General features: G+C 33.8%; 1 protein-coding gene across 3 annotated transcripts in view; it reads right to left on the reverse strand.

Moving 5' to 3' along the window:
* LOC143222734 (WD repeat-containing protein 26-like) overlaps positions 1 to 24,106 on the reverse strand; it is a 61,681-nt gene that overhangs the window by 14,912 nt on the left and 22,663 nt on the right. For all 3 annotated transcript variants that reach the window (XM_076449655.1, XM_076449654.1, XM_076449656.1), the window contains 7 exons: positions 18,329 to 18,465; positions 17,821 to 17,918; positions 15,842 to 15,998; positions 13,675 to 13,813; positions 4,772 to 4,912; positions 4,352 to 4,471; positions 2,760 to 2,905 (listed from right to left, as the gene is read on the reverse strand). In XM_076449655.1, the coding sequence (XP_076305770.1) occupies positions 2,760 to 2,905; positions 4,352 to 4,471; positions 4,772 to 4,912; positions 13,675 to 13,813; positions 15,842 to 15,998; positions 17,821 to 17,918; positions 18,329 to 18,465 (938 nt within the window). The remainder of the gene's footprint in view (positions 1 to 2,759; positions 2,906 to 4,351; positions 4,472 to 4,771; positions 4,913 to 13,674; positions 13,814 to 15,841; positions 15,999 to 17,820; positions 17,919 to 18,328; positions 18,466 to 24,106) is intronic.

The raw sequence follows: 24,106 nt of genomic DNA on the forward strand, positions 1-24,106 counted from the left end.
TTGATTTCTAAATCTAGTGATAGGTCAGCAAAAATTAAAAGGTTTTTATTTTATATTATACAGGGTGTTCGGAAAGTCACTGTGCACTTATATATTTATTAACAGACATGTTTCAATATAGAATATAGGAGGTAAATATGAATGACAATTATAAACAATGTTGAAAGTGACCCCGTTGGCATCAATACAGGCTTGGATCCTTCTTATTTTGTTTCTAAACACCGCTATCAGTTGCTGGCTTGAAATAGACTGAATGAATGCTGTTATTGCTGCTTTCAAAACTGCACAGTGACTTTCCAAACACCCTGTAGATTGTCAACATTGGTAGTTTAAATTTCTAATTCAAACAAAATATAGATTTTGTAAATTTGCCATCACAATCATCTAATTTGAACCAATGTTGCATTCAACATACCACATGACATATAAAAATCGATGTTTAGGTGTTTTAATATTTACTTTTGAATTAAAAATTAATAATGTATAATATTAAAATTTGAATTTTAATATTCTGTTTGATACCAAACATAAGGATGTAAATTAAAAATATCATAGTTCAATAAAAGTTTGAGTATACGTCAACAAACACAATGACATAGCCTTTTACCTATTTGTACTCATTTAAAGTCTATTTAGGTTTAATACTTCTAACTTCTAACATGTTTCATGCATCTTTGTGAAATTTTGTAAGCTTCAGAAAACATTAAGGATCTGAGGACAAAAAAATCAGAATTTTTAATAAAGTATTTTCACTAACCATTTCTTAATGAATGTATGGAGTCAAAGTGTTAACTGTTCCAAGTGCAAAGTGAATTTAATGTTAAGGTTAAAAATAAGTTACTTCATCTCACAGTTGTTTCTACTTAAATTTTATTGTTTCATTGCCATTTGAACAGTGTCTAACTGATATTCCCACCATAAAGTTTGTAATACACTTGGGAATGTGTAGCTGACATTACTCTGTCAAACCAGGTAACAACTGAGTTACTTGTGAGTTGCTCATGAGCACACTTCTTGAAAAATTATCATCTATTTTCCTAATTTTTACATTTTAGTTCCTTTTATAATAATAAATAAAAAAAATCAACATGAAGGGCAAAAAATAAAATACTTACCTGTATCTTCTTTTTATTTTTTTGATGTTGACTGTTTCTGACACTTAACTCTACTCTTAATACTAATGGTATGACTGCACTAAAAACGTTTTTAATTTAATTAAATAATGCAGAAAAAGATCACAGAACAATCACATACACAATTTTTCTGCCTTTCTAACTAAGCCAAAAGATTCATTAAATATTCATCTAGGCTCACTGACGTGTTTGAATTGGAAGCAAAATAAATGATTCTGTCCAGAAAACAATGTCATATAACACATCATTTGACAGAGTGAGAAGAGGAGACAGTCTCACTTTTCTATTTTATGGCTCTGTAACTAAATAAAATTGAAGGCTATAAAAAAATGCTTCACTTGAATGATGAGAACATTATAATGAGTAATGCATGTCAAATGTTATACTTCTTGAAGGAGTGGTAAATAAGCTAGAAAAGATGGGTGCAAACAAAGAAAACTTCACAATATTTATATTAAAAGATTTTTTTTTTTTTTTTACATAGTGCCAAATAAAATTAAGAACCAAAATCTCGTATACTATTAAAATTTGCATTATTATCTACATTTTTATATCATATATCATGCTAATAAAGTAGTTTAAATTTTGAATGTAACTCATTAAAATTTCATAACATGGGGAAGATGCCCATTGCAAAAGTGTTACTAAAAATGTGGTTATAAAGCATTTCAAAATAACACTAAGACTCAAAATTAATTACTGAAGTTCTTACAGTCATAAAATCACCAGAGTCAGGAATTTGTTGGAGTTGAAGCAACTCCAAAATGTGCCTTAGACTTCCATGCAGCCACCACACCCGGTGAAAACTGCTTATTGTAAAATGTGGTTCACTTACAAAGTATTACAATGTGTGACCACAAGATGTATAATGTAGCCCTCTAAATTGGTTGTTTAGTACATTGCAGCCCTTAATGTGGAAAACTTGGTGCTGCCCCTAAAAACAACTAACTAACATTCTAATAGCCTTTTAGATAATATACTTCTGTAACAGTATTTAAAAATAACTTTGAAAGAACTGACACACTTTTGCACAGAACAGCAATTTAAAATGTCAAAATATATGCATACTCAACATGAAGCAGATTTGCTACATTGTTTTACTATGCTACTCATCACATTAAATAAGATGAAAAAAATAAAAGGGTAAGTATTTTTATTGGGCCAGGCATGGCTAGGCAGGATAAGGCATTCAACTGGTAATCTGAGGGTTGTGGGTTTGAATACCCATTGCATCAAACATTCTTGCCCTTTATAATGTGACTGTCAATCCCACTATTCGTTGTTCAAGAGTTGGCATTGGGTGGTGCTGACTAGTTGCTTTCCCTCTAGTCTTACACTGCAAAATTAAGGATGGTTAGTGCAGATAGCCCTCGTGTAACATTGCACGAGATTCAAAAATAAAACAAACATATTTTTATTACACCTGTAGCCTCACAAACACTGTTACCCTACATCTGTTTATTATTTAAAATGAACTAACAATTATATATTGTTTAAAAAAAAACTTTTCATGTTTAATCAGTTTGTAATTCAAACAACTTTATTTGTTCACTTTAGTTTGAATGATTTTCAAATGGAAGATTACTAGTTGACACTTTAAGACATTTATAACTGAGTAAAACTTACATATTAAAATCTGTAAGATCTTCAAAGTTGTATCCCCTAATTCTATAATGTGTATCCGCAGCAAGAACTGTTTTACCATCATTACGGTACTGTAAGCATTGTACTCGGACACCTTCCCATGAGTCCAAGACATTCCCATCTAAATCCTTCATCATAAGAAAGAAACACATATCAATTATTTAAAACAGAATGTCAAAATTTTTTATTTCTACCTAATATAACTATACATAGACCACACAAATGGAGAAAAAGTCTCATCTATTTACCACAATATAGAAGTTTGAGTAAAATATAAAATAGAGTTCAGAAAATGTAAAACAGCTGTAACAATTATGAAAGAAATCACCTACTAACTAAAGGTTTGAAAAATGATCACAAAAAATTCCACTTTGTACTTCAAACACATTTCAGATTACATCACAAGGTACCAGTGCTGTTTAAACAAACTTTGATGTGACAAAAAAACAATATATGAACATAATACTTCCATACACGAAATACACATTGGTGAAATAATTATACTGAAAAAAGTATATATATATATACACACACACACACATTTCTACAGACAAGTATATACAAGAAAATAAAGTAAATCTTGAGATCTCTATTAATCCTTCTAAAATGCTGCAAACAAGACAGTAGAGATGGCATTTGCATCTCTCTTACATAATAGCACAGACACACACACACACACACACACAATAGGATAAAATGAACTTGTTTGTGATTGATTTGTCACATATATATTGCTATATGTTTATTCTTGCTTCTCCTATTATGTAGGGATAATGCAAGTGCCATCCCTGCTATCTTGTTTGTATTATTTTTGAAGGATTAAGATTAGCCATTCCTAAATTTACTTCTTTTTCTTTTTTTTAAGTTTTTATTTTCTTTACTTGTTTGCTTGTTGTTGTTTTTTAATACAATGTTTCAACAGACATGGGAAGGTTGTATTTATAACCAAGTTCTAAATATGACGAGGTTCCAAGAATAATATTTATTGTTTATCTATTATTTGGCTGGTAATTACTAATTCACACTGTATTTAAACTTTTCAAAGAAACACCATATTTCTGTAAGAAAACTAAATGCAAGGGGTAATGATAATATCACTCACACCAAAATCATGATTTTTAAAATCCATAATAGTCATTAATAATAACTAAAAAAGTAGGTACTCCATTTGAAATTATCACTAGATAGAAATTGATTGACACAATTGTTTTGGATTTTAAATTATCATATAATAAAACAGAAGTAGAAGAACAAGAAATTCACACATTTTACAATGATATTTACAGACATTCCCTGAATATGTGACTCAATCATTACATATATATTGTTATAAAAGCAAACACTGTACATCATTATAAAATTCTGATGTCCTATTGAGAAAATATTTAAAACAATTTTGATGAACAATTCAGGCCACCTCTACATAGGCAGTGCTACTACTTGCCTGATATTTGTGTTTATATATATATGCAAATTATCTCAAAAGGTTATACAACTCCATACATATATATATATATATATATGTTGAAAAACATCATACACTGATACTTTGATACTAAAATAAAATACTTTACACATTGATAAAACTGGCCCCTTGTTCCTCCAGTAACAAATTTCTTGCTGTCTTTATGCCAAGCACATGATGTGAGAGAATCCTCTGGCGAATTGTTCATTTTGACACGCAGGTTACCAGTCTGTAATAATAACCGCATTACAACATCATAGAAACCTGATTGTTCATCTTCACAACAAATAATTTAAAAAGTTTCTTTATCTATCAAGACTTTGAGAAATCATCAAAGTTGCACATAGTAACTTAACAAATCACAGAATTTTAATAACAATGTCTTTTAACAACACTGCTTCAAGAATCTAGGTTTTATAATTCCTGGTCTATTTTACAGGTACTTGCAAATATCAAGTTATTAGAGTAATTTGTAAATGTTAAGCCATTCACAAAAATACTATAAACATTTCAAGTACAAGATCCTCACCTCAACATTCCATACCCACAAGTCTGAGCAATCATCCCTTCCACAAGCTACAAGGTAATTGTCATCAGGACTCCAGGACAGATAGGAAAGTCCATAAGAATGACCTTCTAATGTTTTTCTATGACTCAGCTCTAAAGTAACCTACAAATAAAGAATATATTTTCAGTTTTACCTGTCACATTAAACCATCTAATCACACAACCATTACTGGAAAGTCTGCAATATCCAAACATATAATAATACCATCCCTGAAAAAACAACAAAACATATCATATAAACTCACAGCAATCTCTAAAGTTAACATTTTTCATTATATGAAAATGCACTATTGATACATACCTTAATACACAGTTTTGTACTATAGATACATACCTTCATACACAGTTTTGTTCCTCAGTTTTTCTGTGTATTTTGACAAAGAGCCTTGTGAAACTCTCACTTAATTTTACATAACTTTTTGTCACTGCATGATGAAATCATCATGCAGCAAAAGCCCTCTACCAATAGGAGGATGACACATCTCCATGCACACAAACTCCTCTATGCATTTGTAATTTCAAATCTTCATTCTTAGACAAGGCAAGTAAGAAATGTGCAACAGAAGTGGGAGGATTGGTGGAAACATGTTAAAAGGTAAATATCTATCAAAAACATATTTTCAGGTAAGGAAAATGTTAATTTCTGAAACGACTATTCACCTATAATTCCACACTGAGATGGTGAATAGATTGGTGCAAAAATTACATAGATGACCCCCCTTCAGAAAACCTCTATGATCACCTCCTCCACAATTAGTTTCTACAGGCCCCATACCAGATGCAGGAGGAGGGTACTGGATGAAATTAATTCATTATAGATACTTATATACAACTCTATTTGACTGTCAATTCCTGTGGAAATCTTGCCAACAGCAGGAGTATACTATCTGAGAGATACACTACACAGCCAAGTATGTGGACACCTGACCATCACATCTACATGTACTTGTTGAACATCTCATTCCAAAAACATGGGCATTAATATGGAGTTGGTCCCCCATTTGTATCTATAACAGCTTCCACTCTTCCGGGAAGGTTTTTCACTAGATTTTGGAACATGGCTGCAGGAATTTGCTTCTATTCAGCCACAAGAGCATTAGTGAGGTCAGGCACTGATGTCAGGTGAGAAGGCCTGGCTTGCAGTCAGTGTTCCAAAGGTGTTTGATGGGGTTGATGTTAGGACTCTCTGCAGGCCAGTCAAGTTCTTCCATACCAACCTTGGTAACCATGTCTTTATGGACCTCGCTTTGTGCATGGGGGCATTATCATGCTGAAACAAAAATGAGCCTTACCCAAACTGTTGCCACAAAGTTGGAAGCACACAATTCTCTAAAATCTCATTGTTGTATGCTGTAGCATTAAGGTTTCCCTTCACTGGAACTAAAGACCATAGCCCAAACCATGAAAACCAGTTCCAGTGCATTGTTTCTCCTCCACAAAACTTTACAGTTGGCACTATGCATTCAGCCAGGTAGCATTCTCCTGACATTCCCCAAACCCAGATTTGTCCATCAGACTGCTAGGTAGTGAAGCAAGATTCATCACTCCAGAGGACACATTTCCACTGCTCTACAGTCCAATGGCAGTATGTTTTACACCACTCCAGCCAATGCTTGGCATTGCACATGGTAATCTTAGGCTTATATGCGACTGCTCGGCCATGGAAACCCATTTCGTAAAGCCCTGACAAACAAATGTTGCTTTCAGAATCAGATTGGAACCTGGTAGTGAGTGTTGCAACTGTAGACAGACGATTTCTACCTGCTATGCACTTCAGCACTTGGCAGTCCTGTTTTGTGAGCTTGTGTGGCCTACTGCTTCCTGGCTGAGCTGTTGTTGGTCCAAGGCATTTCCACTTCACAATAACAGCACTTAAAGTTTACCAGAACAGCTCTCGCAGGGCAGAAATTGACAAACCAACTTGTTAGAAAGGTGGCATCCTTTAGCAGTGCCACGTCAAAAGTCACTGGGCTCTTCAGTATGATCCATTCTACTGCCAATGTTTGTCTATGGATATTACATGGCTGTATGCTTGATGTTATGCACCTGTTAGCAATGGATGTGGCTGAAATAGCCAAGTCCATTAATTAGAAGGAATGTTCTCATACTTTTGGCCATGTAGTGTATATCAGTGGTATGTACAGTGTATTCACCTCAACTCTACTGTCAATCTCTACTGGGAAATTCCAGCTGCATGAGAAGGGCAACGTATTGTGTGGTTACAGTGTAGATACATTTATACATCTCTACTTAATTTTCAGTCTCTATAGGTCTCTTACTAGCTGTGGGAACAGGTTATGTTCTTGATGTAGTATGGACCAGTAATAGTGTATTCACCTCAACATTACTATACACACAAGAAGAACATATCAATGAAGGAGTTAATGGGTCTCTAGTGGAAAAAAAGAAGGAATGATATTCATGGAAAGTCAGAATCTCAGGCTAGGAACAGAATAATAAGATGGAAACCTTGAAGTAAATCTGTTCAACAGGACACATAAGCCAAGCCAGATCCAGACAGCCCAACAGTACAGAGACAGGATGAAGGGAAATAGGAAAAAAGTATGTTTTAATTCTAAGTGGTCAAAGTCTGAAGAAGATTGGATTGTTTCATAGAGAGAAGAAAAGTAATGCAGTGTAAGAGAGTTTAAGAAGCAGCTAGAGGATAGACATCAGAACAATGATAAACTCAGGAAATAATTAGGAAGGAACAAGCACAAAGAGAAAGACAGTAAAAAGTAGCAGGAACATAACAGTTCAAATGGGGCAAGAACAAGATTAAGCAAAACCCCAACAAGGTCTGAGTCAGATAAGAAAGCAGGAAAGAAAAACAGAGAAGAGTAAAGAAGCAGAACAAAACAAAGATGATAGGTTAAAAAACATGTATTGGTACTGAGAAAGAAGAAGAGCCATGGATATAGCCACAAGACACTGAGACTAAGTATCCTTCAATGAACAAGCTGGTATGAAGGGTAAAAAGGTGGTCCACAAAATTATCAACTAGTACAAACTAGTGATAGAAGGATCAAAGACAAAAAAAATACCACCAAAGGAAATAAACAAATACAGTGGAAGAACAAGGATAACGTGACGAGAATAAGATCACAGATGTAGAAAGTCCAGTCTGTAGAGTGACCAGACCAGACAAATTCCTTACATGTAGGTGGAGGGAGAAGAAAGAAAGTGAGTGTGTGTGAACAAAGAAAAAGGGGGATAATGGTGAGAGGAAGGTGGATTCAATTGAAGAGCATATCAAGACCAAGGTGGTCAGAAAGGTGCCAACAATAGGACCCAAGAAGGTTAGTAGTGTTTAAATCTGGGGACCAGAAGAATAAGACAAATAAGGGAAATGATACAGATAAACAAGTAAGACCAGGCCTAGATGAAAAAAATAACAGCATGAGCTGAAGGAAGAAGAATAGAGAACTGCAAAAGTAGAGAAAGAAGGGTGGCAAAGTGTTCAAGTGGGACATGTCCAACCAAGAGTAAACTCCATGGAAGATCTGAGGATGCAAAGAATACCCCATTGACAAAATAATGACTGGCCAAGAAAGGTAATTTTCCAACAATAAAACAGTTTCCAGTTAAGTATGTAAACAGGCACAGAAGTATATAATTCAGAATTATATACTAAAAACAAAAAGGCTCTCAAACAGGAGCCACTAAATGAACCACCAGTAGAAGCAGGAATGGAAATACGATTGAAAAATAAAAAGGTCAAGCACATTGATGGGAAGTGAACACTACTCCAATGCACAAATATCGGAACATTTGCCCACATAAAAAAAAGTATCTTAACCTGAGAGAGAAACATTGAAGAGGGAAAGATCTGGTTTGAGAAGTAGTAAGAGAATGGTCCAGTCACCCTCATTATTCCTAGAGGAGAGGCTTAAAAAAAAAGAAAACGAGGACAAAGAACCCCAAGAAAGAAGGCAAGCCTCAAATAAAGAAGTTCCAGAGGGAAGCCAGAGTTATGAAAGGGGAAAAAGCTTTTCACTTACAAAAAGAACAACAGCATAAAAGATAAGCCATAGTTTTCAGGCAAAAAAGACAGACTGAACTCAGTTGAAATGAGAGAAGAAGGAAATGTTTAAAAATACCTAACACTGAGTAAGTGTGAGAAAGGACCCAGATCCTATGACAAGTCCCATCCAACAAACAGCTACTGTAAAAGAAGGGAGGAAGAAGAAATTGAAACATCCAAGAATGGGTTAACAAATATAAACAGTCAAAAAAAGAGACACCAGTTTCTTGGGTAGTGAATATGACAAGTGAATGCCCATATGATAACAATGAATATGAAAAGAACCATCATTGAGACAAAGAGTAAGGAATGAGAGAATTCAAAAATGGACAAATGGGATAGAGAAAACAAAGAGAGAGCAGGTCAAGAAATGTGTAGAAAGGTATCTGACACACTGACTATGGCAGATTGCAGATGGGTGAAAAAGACCACAGCTATGTTTGAGAGAAGGGAAAAAAGCAAAGAGAGTAAGAGTGAGAAAAGAAACCAAGATGAGGAAATGGAAAATTACTATTGGAAGAAAGTGAGGCCAACACCAGAAGGAAACATACATGCAAAATTAGAAGTGTTATAGTCACTGGTCAGAAAAGGGACAACTCAAGACTACTAATAGAAGAATGGAATCCAAAATGAAAGTGTGAGAAGAAGATTGATCTAGACAACGAATATAAGTAAAGAGCAAGGTCAGGAAAGGTCAAAAACCTGAGAAGAAGATGAGAACAGCAGTTGTATATTGTCAGAGCACATTACTAGAGAGAAAAGAACACCAAATAATATGCACACGAGAAGAGTTGATTCATTGATTGATTTAGTTTTATGGCACAAAGCAGCTAGGCTATTTCTGCCAAACATCCGGTAAAAAAGTAAAAATAAATTAAATGTAGTAAAATACATAAAAGGAAATGAAGGTGAAACAAAACATCATTGAAAAACAGAAAAAGCATAAAACCAATGTTGACTTCTAGTCTACAATGTTAAGAGAGAAAGCAGAGTAAGAGAAGTTGTAAAGGACTTTCTCTAGCAAAATGGTAATGATCATAACCTGCCAGGAAGACTAACAGGTAAGTACAAGAACCACTGTCAGTCACCTGAAGTTGGCCTTTCCAGTCCTGGTTCCAGGTTATGTTGTTATAACATCCATTATCAAAAGGTAAAATAAGAAAAGTGTTGAAAGACATATAGCAAAATCTTAATGATGATTAGCCAAATGTCCCATAAAAAGGTAAAAGTAAAGTAAATGTAGTAAAATTCGTAAAAGGAAACAAAGTTAAAAACAAAACAGCAATTAAATATAGAAAATGGCATAAAACCAATGTTGACATCCAGTCTACAAAGTTGTAAAGGAATTCCTGTAGCAGAATGGTAATGATCATAACCCTCCAGGAAGACTAACAGGTAAGTACAAGAACCACCGTCAGTCACCTGAAGTTGGTCTTTCCAGTCCTGGTTCCGAGCTATGTGTCATTATAGCCAGTACCAAAAGGTAAAGTAATAAAAGTGTTAAAAGTCATGCAGTAAAATTATAATAACAACTCGCCAGGACGACTAACAGGTAGTTCAAACAGCAGTGTTAGTCACCTGAAGTTGGCCTGTCCAGTCCTGGTGTCGAGTTATTTAATGTTCTGGCCATTTTCCAATGTCAAATTGAACTAGAGAGATTGAGATCCTGAAAAGGAAACCACAATTAAAAAGGTGTAATGAATAAATATCAAACACTTAAATGAGGTTAAAAAGTTAAAGGCCATTAAAACACTAAAAACTTTATCAAGGTGGACAGTGTCACCATCACCAATAACACTGTCCAATTTTACAGACAAACCTTGGGACAGAACATGTTTAAAATTGTGCCATTGTTGAGAGTTGTAATAATGGCAAGAAAGTAAAATGTGGCTTACAGTGATTTGAGTGTTACACAAACTACACATTGGTGCATCAGTTCCAGATAAAAGAAAACGATGAGTTAAAAAACTGTGACCAATGCGTAGTCTAGTTAGAACAATTTCCTCCTTCAGAACCTTACAGAAGCTAGATAGCCAAAGCCCAATATAGGGTTTTATTTGAAAAAGCTTGTTGTCACATTGCTCACTCCAAGTGGACTGCCAGTTGGCACAGAGCCGAGCCCTGAATACAGGACCAAAGTCCATGTATGGAATAGGCACAGTGGTGATAGTGCCAGAGCAGATAGATTTAGCTGCTGTGTATGCAAGCTCATTCCCGCGAATACCAATGTGGCCTGGTATCCAGAAAAACTAGATAGAAGTGGATGTTAATGAGAAAAGGGCCAGTTGGTTTTGAATATCAGTGAGAACAGGGTGTGAGCCAACGTGAAGTGATTCCAAGGTTAGCAGAGAACTAAGGGAGTCAGTATAAATAGTGCAGTCAGAATACTGCTCAGCTTCAATATGATCCAGGGCAAGAGATATGGCATACAGTTCAGCAGTGAACACAGAAGCTGTAGAGGGGATTCTGCATGCAACCACTGAACTGCAACAAACCATGACAGAGCCCACAGAATTACCTGATTTGGAACCATCCGTAAAAATTGGAATGGAATGATTGTTCGAAAGATGTTCAGTGAAGAAAAGACGGTACTTCCAATCAGGAGTATCTGCCTTTTTTAGATGACTTAAAGAAAGGTCACATTTGGGGGCTGTAATAAGCCATGGGGGGATGGGCTGACCAGTGGATTCTGCAATGTTATTCAAGGACAGACCCAATTCATCTAATTGCACCTGGATGCAAAGGCCAAAAAAAGCAATGGCAGATCATCTGTTTTGTTAAAGTAAGGCCCACTGAGGAAGAAAAACACATCCCCAAGTGGGATGCTTTGGTAAGGAATGAAGTTTCGAAGAATACACTAAGGACAGTTGCAACAGCGAAGGTGCAGAGAAGGTTTGTGAGATTCCATGTATAAGCTCTGAACTTGGGAAGTGCAGAAAGCTCCTCCCAGAGATGAAGTCCTTGATGATGAATGGGGTCCAGCATCTTTAAGGGCAAGGGTCTGGCAGAGCCATAGACCATTGATCCATAGTTGAGTTTTGAACGAACAAGAGCATGATATATCTTCAACATCGAACATTGATCCGCTCCCCAACTGGCAGTAGAAAGGACAAGAAGGATGTTCAGTGCTCTTGTGCATTTGACCCGTAGCAGCTTTAAGTGTGGTATAAAGGTCAGCTTACGGTCAAAGATAAGACCCAAGAACTTGGTTTAAGGGACCACTGGCAGCAAAACTTCACCAATACGAAGTTCAAGATCAGGGTGAATACCCCATTGGCAGCAAAAGTTTGGTTTTAGAGAGAGAAAAATTAAAGCTGTTCGCCATAGTCCACTTCAGTACACAATTGAGGGCAGTTTGTAGATGCTGCTCAATATATCTCATGCTCAACGACTGACACGCAATGTGAAAGTCATCGACATAAAGCCCGTTTGCAACAGTGAGAGTGAGTTGTTCAGTGAAGGCATTTATCTTTATACTGAAAAGTGTGACACTCAAAACACAGCCCTGAGGGACCCCAAGTTCCTGTACAAAAGAACAGGAAAGTGTCCAAACCACACGAACTTGGAATCTCCCTTCCATTAAAAATTTTTTAATAAACATGGGGAAATTGCCACGTAACCCATATATATGGAGGTCTCGCAAAATGCCATAACTCCATGTTGTGTCATAAACCTTCTCAATGTCAAAGAATATTGAAACAAGATGTTGGTGTTTGAGAAAGGCTTCTCTGATTGATGTTTCAAGTCGAATGAGGTGGTCCATGGTGGAATGCTCTCGTCAGAACCCACACTGGGTGGGCGAGAGGAGGTTGTTTGATTCGAGGAACCAAACAAGATGGGCATTAACCATCCTCTCTAAGGTCTTACAGAGACAGCTCATCAAAGCAATTGGACGATAGTTTGAAGGAATCTTGGGATCTTACCAAGGTTTAGAGAAATGTAAGATAATAGCCTGGCATCAGGAAAAACATTCTCCTGCCAGATCCTGTTAAAAACAATTATGAGAATATCAAAAAAAGCAGGAGAATGGTAGCGTAGCATGTCATAGTGTACATCATCAGATGTACTGCCAGACCAATGAAGGGCCATTTTCAGTTCCACCAGTGTAAAGGGACAATTATAACCCCAGCAATTAACAGACCTCCAAAAGTCACAGTAGAAACAAGACAAAATGTAAACAATATCCCACATTTGGGACTAAATATAAAACACCATCATTCAAGAAGTCATGGTGAAATATTGATGCATTTGAAACAAAAACTAAAGAATATGAAAATGAAAGTTTTGTTAATGAAGCTAATCTCATTAACTTGAATTAAACATATACCTGATCAACACATTGCCAAGGAGAAGAATGAAAATTGTAATATCGCAAATAAATAGAGAGCATTAGTGCAAATGGAGTTGTGCAATCCTCCTATTGGTAGAGAGTTTGTGCTGTATGTTGAGGTCATATCAAAGTGGCACAAATTCACATGAAATTAAATGAGACTTTTCACAAAGCTAGTGGCATGCAAATCTCATTAGCAGAATGCACTGAAAAGCTGAGGAAGATAATTAAAGTGTGTGAAATGAATATTCATTTTGAGAAAGTCTGAAATATCTATTAAACATACTAGTGTCCTCCATTATAAATGTTATATATCTTATAAATATATATATTGTATATTACGAAAACAACCCGATTGTTCAACCTTAAAAACAGTGATTAACAAGAAAAGTATAATGTAAAGCAAGAAAAACAACCATTCTATTATGATATTTAAGGTTAGATAATAATCATTTCTTTCCCATTTTAAATAAAAGGACTCTGAGCTTGATAATTCTAAAACATTACTCACAGGATCAACATCCCAAATAATAACTGTACTATCTTTAGAGCCTGTAGCTAGTTTCTGACCATTGTTAGAAAACCTGCAAAACCAGACCTCATCACAATGATCATTAAGAACTTGGACTGTGTCACATGGAAATTGCTCTCTGAAATAAATGAAATAATTATTAACTTTCTCAACACAGGCTCAGTATATATGACCAACCATGTGACCTCTTAATAATTGTTTAGTCTTTTTTATATTTAATATTTCTAACTTTCAATACAGTGTATATATTCACAAAATTTGGCAGTACTTCAGTTAATATTACAAGTCTTTAAATCACAAAAAGTCATATTTAGGTGAAATATTTTTAATAAAATAAATATCTGTCCATGAATATATTGAGTACTTGTTTTGAACAGTCCATGTGCAAGGTAATTTTCATGATAAAATGAGAAATACTTTCCTTGTCTCAAAAATCTCAAATTTCCTTTGTATAATCCCCAAGAGCTCCTAAACATATTTCAAATTATTTTTTCTCGAGTAAAATTTGATAGTTTATATGTAACTTTCTCTACCCTAATTCAAAACAAGATTACTAAATCTGACGGACCTCGTAGCCACCAATAAAAATCAAAATAAACCTAAATTTCTTTTTCTTTCTACAATGACTTCATATTGTAATATAAAACCACATTTGTTTATACTAATTGTCTTTAAGTTTGTAATAGTATACATCAATTTGTAATTAAATTTAATTGATTTATTGCCTTTTGAACCGTGATTAACAACTGTCTGTGCACTTATAAGTTGTAAATTACTTGAGGAATGTGCAGCTCATGTTATGCTATCAAAATACATTACCCACAAACTACTACAAGTAACTCACATATGTGCCTCATTAAACATTTTTGTTTTATTACTGTTTATTTTACTTAAACTAATCTCAACTAACCTAAAAATATCTTTGTTTTTACATTTTAGTTACTTTTATAAACATGCATGAAGAACAAACATGAAAAGTAAGAAATAAAATACTTATTTAATGTTTATACTACTTATAACATTGCAATTAATAAATTTTATCTAAGTAAATAATACTATAAGCAATATAGACTAATAAAATGCAAAATGTTTACAAATTACCTTACATCTCCAAATTTTTCTGACTCTCTAACTAATAGTAAGAGTCGTTTCAAATTCATCCAAGCTAGTTGTTAACTTTCTCATGGGAACGATTTTTGTACTCTGAGTGAAACTGACATTTAATCATTCAGAACATAATGTTATACAATATGTCATTTGATAGATGAAAACCTTGAGTTTATATTGGTTGTAGGTAATAAATTGTAAGAGTGAGTTGTTTGTTAGCAGATTATAAAAGAGAGGATATGACAGGTGGGTGTGGCAGAGGGATCTGATTTTCTATTTAATAGCTCTGTAACCAAACAAAGTTGATGAAGACTATAATAAATGTGGTTTAGCTAAGTAGTGATGATTTTATAGAGAGTAAATTATTTTTCATTTTGTACTTCTTTGAGGAGTGGTGAATAATATAGGGATGATGACATGCTTAGAGAAAATGTCACACCAGAGGAAATTCAGGATTTTTTTAAATATTACCTTGTATAATTAAGAACTTAAAACTTATATATTATTAAAATATAGATTATTAGCTAAGGATTTATACTATTCTTGTTGGTATAACATAAACAAAAATTAGTTTAACAAAATTTTGAATGTTAAACACTCAAACTTTGTCATGTGCAGTAAAAGATACCCATGGTGATAGGGTGAAAACAAACTTTTTATAGCAAGAATTAAAGCTTTAAAAATTGAAATATATATTTCAAGGCTAACTATTACAAAAGACACAAAAAATTCTATTTACTTATACATAAATAGTAACATAATTCAGAATGAGTATTGTGGTGTGCTATTAAAAAATGCCTTTAGCTTACTGGGTAAAAATGAGATGAACACTTTGTAAGTTACTGTTAAACTCAGTATAAAAGTAATTAAAAGTCCTTTAAAGTGCTTTGGAATCATGAAGCAGAGGAAGTAATAGATAATTATCCTCTTAGAAAATATGTATTTGAAAAAACTCCACTTTCAGGTCAAAAGAATAAATATGTTAAGTGACTGAATAAAATACCTACTCCACAAGCAAGCAATGAAATTTCATGCTTACTTAGTACACATGTGGTCAATGAGCAATGATTCATTTTCCAAACTATTAGTAGATTTTGTATTGTGATAAAGACAGTGATCTCTTTGCAGCTCAAGAGCTTGAGAAAAGAGAGTCTGCAGTCTCCTTGGAGGTAACATCACAGTTGCTGGAAGATAAACTGGAAGGAAAAATGCAAGTATCAACATTGCATCACAAAATGTTCCACTTCTTGTTAACATTAAGAAATAAATACATTTATTAATACTATATTACAGACATTCTACATCTTGTTAACGTTAGAAAATAAATATGAGTATCAACACTGAATTACAGGATATTACACTTTTGTTAACATTAGAAAATAAATATGAGTATCAACACTGAATTACAGGATATTACACTTCTTGTTAACACTACAAAATCAAAACAAATGTAAGTATCAGAAAATAAATACCTTGAGTGATGTAAAGTGATATAAAATAAGTTATGTTTAAGTGCAATTAGTTTCATCTAAGAAAAAAATATTAACCCTTGCAATGGGCTCAGTATAATATACACTAGTTCTTCTATATATTTGCACTATAACTTTTGATACAGCATGTATATTTTCACAAAATTTGGTAGACTTTTAGTAGAGATTACACATATTTTATATAAAAAGATCAGACTTTTTAATGAAATACTTTTACTAAAGATTTGTTTGTGAAAATAGTGTTTTATTACTAGTATGAGTGCAAAGCAATTTCATGTTATGATTAAAAACTTTTCCTCAAAAATCTCAAATATTATTTGTATAATCTAACAGTACAAAATTTGCATTGACACAGCACACATGCACTCATTATCTGTCCATGTTATAAAACTGACCTTTTGAGTTCCCTGTCTTGACTATGTTTCAGTGGACTAGTATTTTGTAATATACAGTCACATTTCAATTATTATACATCATACATGTATATAGATTATTACTATTTAAAAGTAAGTTATTAAACTACTTTTTATTAAAATATAGAACAATAAACCAAGTAAAGCAAACAATTATCTCTTCTCACTACAACCTTTGTACTCAGTTGCTACTGGACATAGATTGCTAAGCCTTTTAAAATTTTGCATGTGGAGGATATCAAGCAAAATTTTATTTTAGGGTTCATATATTTAGTTGAACAACCAAAAACAATCATAAATAACTACAGTAATACCATACAATTCCATTATAATTTATTAAGCTTAGTAACTAAGTTGTATTTAGATTTTCAAAAATGTGAAACTTTGAACAAACTAACACACAACCTATCTTTTGAGATTTCCATTCAACAGAACATGGTAGCCTCTTCATGGATTAAAATGGCTGAGAAAACCACTAGGTGGACATTCTAAGCTACTGATTGGTTATTCACATGTCATATGTTGAAGTAAGTGTATATAAATGGAAAGAGGTGAAATGGGCCACAATGTCTGATTCAATATAAAAGCAATATCTCAGCAAAATAAAAAGATACAAGGTTCTTATTTCATATTCTTGCTTGCAAATGTTAGTAATTTGACTTCCTAATTTGTACAAAACTAAACTTAATATTTTGACATCACAAAGATTTAATTTTGAACAGTGATGCATTAAAAATACCACATGACTTGCTAAAATCTATATTTAAATGTGTTCTTTTAATATTTACATTAAAACTAAGAAATTAGCTTATATACATAATATTAAAGATTGAATTATAATCTACAACTTGATTCCAAACTTGTTGACATAAATTCTCAAAATAGTAGTTCAACAAAATTTTGAACACAAGTAAAAACTGCAATGACATGGCCTTTGACCCGTGACACATTGCAAAAGGGTTAATATTTTAAAAATTTTACATCTGCGTGTAAACCACTATTTTCACTTCTAAAATTAAACAGTAATGTATGTAACTTAAACAGAATTCTATAGCCTACTATTTCAGTGTTTAAAGCTAACTGTTTGAGTTTCCTGAAGCTTTAACAAAGTCTACCTTGCAGTTTTTCCATAAGTTTCTGTCTGGAGAGAACTCCTTTCCCATCCCAATGAGACATACCTCGTAACTCTTCACCTGTACTGCACATCATGTAACTGAAAATTATACATAAATCAATAAAAGGTTATTGGAACTCAGTGGAAAAAAGTTTTAAAACAATAATGTAGACAGAAGAAAACAAAGTATAATGTAATGAACACATGCTGATAACTATAAGCACAGCAGTGTATAGCTTACAATATGATAACTAAGCTGAAATTCAAAATATAACTTTTACAATATTCATAGTTAAAAGTAATTACAAGTTGCAATAAAAATAATTACTTATAAAATTTCTAATGTTTGACTGAACACAAAAATATTTACAAAATTTTAAAAAATGCAAAACATTAGGATAACACTCATTTATAGATAAATGAAAGTGGTTTTTATACATATGTATTTGAAATTTGAAAAATTGTCTAGATTATGCTATTTCAATCTAAAACATGTTTCTTATACATGCCTACTAAGTTCATGGACTCGGGATATGTTGTGCTTTAGAGGTGTGAGTTCCCCTCTTAGACACTGCAGTGCTTCTAACACATGGCCATTTTCTAAATGTTCCAAATATTTTTGCTCAAGGAGAAGAAACTTCATTTCCTAAATAAATCACAAAATACTTCTCAAATTACTGAGATATAAATATATTTAGAAAACCCGCCAATAAAGATCCTCCAATCATATCATAGCCCTGAATGAACTTATCAACACCATCTGCTTTGATTTTACAAGTACGTTTATAACCAACAGATATAGCGATAATCTGGCTGAACATTTTGTTAATGTTATTTACTTTTAACACACAGTCATAACAAAGATGCATAAAATTGATTTTTTGTAAATGTTTTTAGTTCAGCTCTAATCAAATAAGAGAATTTTTTCACATATTTATAGTTTAGTTTAAAAGCCAGTTAAATTATAATAATTTTTGGACATATTATTCTGAAGCAATAAAACCATACAATTAAACATTATGAATCAATGGTTGACAATTTGAAGAAATGACTATTAATCCAGCAAAATGATCCATTCAGTGAAGAAAAATTGGCTTTGCTTATTTTACTTGTTATCTGAATTAAGCACAAAACTACACAATGGGCTATTTGTGCTCTGTCCACCATGGCTATCGAAACTCAGTTTCTAGCAGTGTGAGTCTGCAAATATACCACTGTGTCACTGGGAGGCCTTATTTCATTTCATGCTTATGAGCTTTTCATGACACTATACCTTTATGGTTTCACTAAGTGTAGATAAAATAACAAAAGTTATGTGAATGAAATACAAAAACTGTAAGAAGAATAAATGTTTTTTTATTCTTCCCACGAAAATCACCTTTCACCTCACACTAGTTATGGTCTAACTCAGTGAAGCTTAAGACATTAACAGATAAAACTGTAGTATAAACATTTTATTAAACATTCTGATTTTTTGTACACAATAGACTTGTAATGTTTACTAAATGTTTGCCAAATTTCATGATGATACATTTAGTAAATTAAGAAACATATTTTGTATAACTAAGGTCAGTTTGGGATGTTGGATATAAAAGACTGTTTAGTGTAAGAGTTATTTGTTTTATAGTAACTTAATATTTAATGATCATTTAGTTTCCATAACAAATAGTGTTTAAAGTAACAATTTTAAAGGCAATAGTTCTGAGACATTTTGCTATGTAACTCTTTAAGAGTTGTGCATTGTGTATGTATGTAGTTTAACTGTTGTAACTTGACAGCATGTTACTCAAACTTTCTGTAATTTTCTCATTGCCTTAAGTGAGGACTGTTGTATCACAGCATCTCTTAATCTGTAGAAAGTTTGAGGCCTTAGTTGAGCAATGTGTATGTTTTTCTTTTTTTTCATCTATACTGACAAAATGAGTAAAAAGCAAGCAAAGTCAGGAAAAGTTAAGTCAGTGAAAGGAAAAATACAATGCATGATTGTCAATTTAGTCTTCATAAGTTAACAAAGATGAGGAGAATAATTTGTCTTCTCAAAGGGTGTTCTAAAATACATGAACCCCTCTGTGTGCTCTATGATTAAAATGAGATGATAATTTAAGAGTTCTGGATACAATGTTCTGGGGAAATGTAAGTGAATTTATTGTAGGTTGTATAATAAAAAATAAGGTAGAGAAAAATAATGTCTTATAAACTGGATTCTAAAGTAGCTGAACCAGTCTGTCTCAACTTGTTTTAAAAAAAAGAGAGAGAATTACTCAGTTTTAGATATAACTGATACCCTATCATGTAAAGAAGATTTGTACATACATTTGACTTGTTTTAAATATATATTATTTTAAAAGAAGTGGATTGCATGTTGTCCATTTACTGTTTGAATTTATCACCAACAAGTCACACCTACTGTAAAAGAATCCCAGCCCATATTTAGAAAACCGTGACACATGTCATCTACAACAGGTTAACAAGTCACAGACACCTACTTTAAATAATCTTTGGGACTTATGAATCCAATACTGACAAGCCAGCCAGGAATACAGTGTTAAATGGAGGAAGAAAAATATGTGAATGACAGCAGAAGTAGGCTTACAAATATCCCAAACTGTAGTGGTGATGAAAATAGTGCAGAGATTACATTCAAGCTACATAACTATGTCAACAGAGTTTGATAAATGGGTAGAAAGATGTTAGCATCTTGGACTCAAAGATGGTGAACTACAAGAGCTTGTCAAACAAGAACAAGAGAGAGAAGAACATAGGCATAGAAGAGAGGAAGAAAAGGAAAGAAAATAACTGAAAGAGGAAAATGAGTAAGAGGAGGGCCTGGAAAGAGAAAGAATAAGAACACAACTTCAAATCACCAATCTCATCCGACAGAATGAAGAAGGACCCAAGAATGACAATGGGGTCAAAGGTGGCAGAACCAAGCTGCCCAAGTTTGATGAACAGAAAGATGAATTGTATGCTTTCTTGGAGAAATATGAAAGATTTGCTCAAAGTCAAAACTGGGCAATCTGTCTTTTCACAGGAAAAGAACTGTAAATTTATGCAGGAATAATATCAGAAGATGTCACAGACTATGAGAAGTTAAAACTGGACCTACTGAAACACTCTAAATTAACCAAAGGTTTTCACTGGAAGTTCAGAGAAGTCAACCTGATATTGGAGAAACTGTATTTCAGTTTGAGGCACATTTACAGTAATACTTCACAAGATGACTGACATGGCCAAGCGTGAAAACAGTTTTGAGAAACAAGTAGATATATCAATATGAGAACAGTTTATAACCATGTCACTGTTCCTAAATGAGCAAGCACCAAATGATAAGGACGAGGCAATCAAGCTGGTACAATAGTATATAAAGGCCCAGGGAGGAATATAACTGGCAAGTTTTAGAATAACCAGTTAGAGCAAAACCAATGGTAGCTGACTAAAAGCAGGAATCCAGCAAAGGTGACAGGAGTTTAACAGACAAGTGGGAGAAGATATGCTTTATTTGTTATAAAAAATAGGGTGCATTGCAAAGGAGTCCATTATTAAGAAAAACCAACAGAAATAAACATAAAGGAGCTAGGGCTACCTACAAAGATAATTCTGGAAAGAAATAAGAACAGATTGAATGTCACAATGGATGTGGCTGCCAGAAGAAACAGAATCAAGAAAACATGCCAGATTTGCTACAAGAAGGAAATCCCATTTCTATGAACGATTAGTACTCAATGGTAATTTAAGTTAGTAAATAAAACAACAGTGACAGGTGATGTACATCTGAGTATGCTAATTGATAGAACTGTGATAATGTTTCCCATAGCAAGAATAAAGATGGACACTCCATACTGTGTGAGAGGACCTTGATGTCATGTGTATGAAGGCACCCATCTGCAACTTGGTAACTAGCAATAGAAGTTTAGAGAAACCAGACAGAAAGAAGATATATGAAACATCTGCAGTCATTACACAGCTCCAGAAAAAACAGCAAGCCCCTGTAAGCATCAAAAGGCAACATCTCAAATATAGGTCTGCAAGAACTGAAGACAGCACAGAAAAAAAAACCATTCACTGCAGAAACTCTGGTACATTACTATGGAGAAAGTAAACCACAAGACAAACAGTGAAAGAAACTTACACAATACAGAACTGGAAGGGAATGTTGCATCAGATCTATCAAGGCAGTTGTGCAGGAGAAGTTAAACAGGTCACAGTAACAACAAAATACTGGACTGAAGTAATGAATTTGGCTCATGAATCTACTATGGAAGAATACTTAAGAGCAAAAGAAGCCTGCAGACAGAATCACCAGCAACTAAAGGGTCATTAATGATGTTAAAAGATTACTCAGGTCATTTGGCAGATGTCACAGAAGAACCATTCAGCAGAGTAGCTGTGTATTTAATCAGACTACTAGCACTTATTTCTAAGAATAGAAACTGGTATGTACTGACAACAACTGACTATGCAACACATTATCCAGAAGATACCAACAGAGAGAGTGGCAGAGGCCTTTCTGGAAGTGTTCTGCACAGTCAGCTTTCTGAAAAAGTACTGAGCAACAGATGGACCCAGTTTATTTCTGAACTGATGCAAGAGGTTTGCAGGCTCATCACTAGTAGGCAGCTCTTTACCACCCTGCACAACCCTAGATGTAACAGACTTTGTGAAAGAGTTAATGCAGTCCTAAAGAGCATGCTGAAGAATATGTGCCAAGAGAAACTACATATCTGAGACAGATACTTGCAAATACTAGATGTCTGATGCAAATACTGAAAGAGCTATGGGCAGGGAAAGGAGAGTCAGAAGTAAGAAACACGTATCAGCATGAGTTAGACCTCAAAAACCAACTAGAAGAGACCTTTCAAATAACTGGAGAGAGCTTGTATCCAGTTCAAGGCAGTCAAAAAAACTTCTATGATAAGTAGGCCAAGGATCAATGTTTTAAGACTGGACAGAAGGTATTACTTCTACTGTCTACAGACAACAAACTCACCCTGCACTGGAAAAGATCTTTTGAAGAGAAGGAAGTTTTCAATAGAATGGACTATAAGGTAAAAATGAATGGGAAGACCATTTGAAGAAACTTTTAGAGATATTTTCAGATGAGTGAGAGCAGCTGGTCTGATAACACTGCACAACAATTTTTTTGAAAAGCTTTGCTTCTTAAAAAGTTTTTGCTGATTGTGACAGGTATCTGGTGGGTATGCACAAATATAGTTTTGGTTTTGCTTCATCACGTAGGAACTCTGAGAAATAAACAGTTAACTGTTTATCAGCAATAACGTATTTAATTGCATTTATGTTTCTAATATGCTATTAAGTTCAATATAATTAAATGTGTTTTGCTCCTGATTTTCGTTTGTATTCAATGTCCAGTGCATCACATTGCAATGTCCAATAGTAGTCAGCAAGCATTGACAGATTCCAGTTGCCCTGATATCGTTTTTCCATTGTAGCAATGTCCTGGCGAAAGTGAAGATATTGATAAAATGGTACATGATGGGCAAATTTGGATGTGATTTTCATGATTAACAGCCAAAAATCTATAAGGAACACCCAACAGTGTTCAAGAAACAAAAATTTTGTTGTGTAGTGTAATCAGACCATTAAAATGCTACTTTGGCTATTCTGAGCTGAAATTTGTTGGATACAAGGTGGGCAACCAACAGAGAGCCATGGATTGATTGATTGATTGATTTAGTGTTTTATGGCACAAAGCAGCTAGGCTATCTGCGCCAAATGTCCAGTAAAAAGGTAAAAATAAAGTAAATGTAGTAAAATACATAAAAGGAAATGATGGTAAAACTAAACATCATTGAAAAACAAAAAAAGTAGAAAACCAATGTTGACACCTAGTCTACAATGTTAAGAGAGAAAGCAGAGTAAAAGAAGTTGTAAAGTACTTACTCTAGCAAAATGGTAATGATCATAACCCTCCAGGAAGACTAACAGGTAAGTTCAAGAACCACCATCGGTCACCTGAAGTTGGCCTTTCCAGTCCTGGTTCCGGGTTATGTGTCATAGCAGCCATTATCAAAATGTAAAATAATAGAAGTTTTAAAAGACACATAGCAAAATCGTAATAATGAGTAGCCAAATGTCCAGTAAAAAGATAAAAGTCAAGTAAATGGAGTAAAATTTGTAAAAGTAAATGAAGGTAAAAAAAACAGCAATTAAAACAGAAAATGGCGTAAAACCAATGTTGACATCCAGTCTACAAAGTTGTAAAGAACTTCTGTAGCAGAATGGTAATGATCATAACTCGCCAGGAAGACTAACAGGTAAGTATAAGA

This window comes from Tachypleus tridentatus, chromosome 8 (genome assembly GCF_004210375.1).
Source record: "Tachypleus tridentatus isolate NWPU-2018 chromosome 8, ASM421037v1, whole genome shotgun sequence".
NCBI classification, from domain to species: Eukaryota; Metazoa; Arthropoda; class Merostomata; order Xiphosura; family Limulidae; genus Tachypleus; species Tachypleus tridentatus.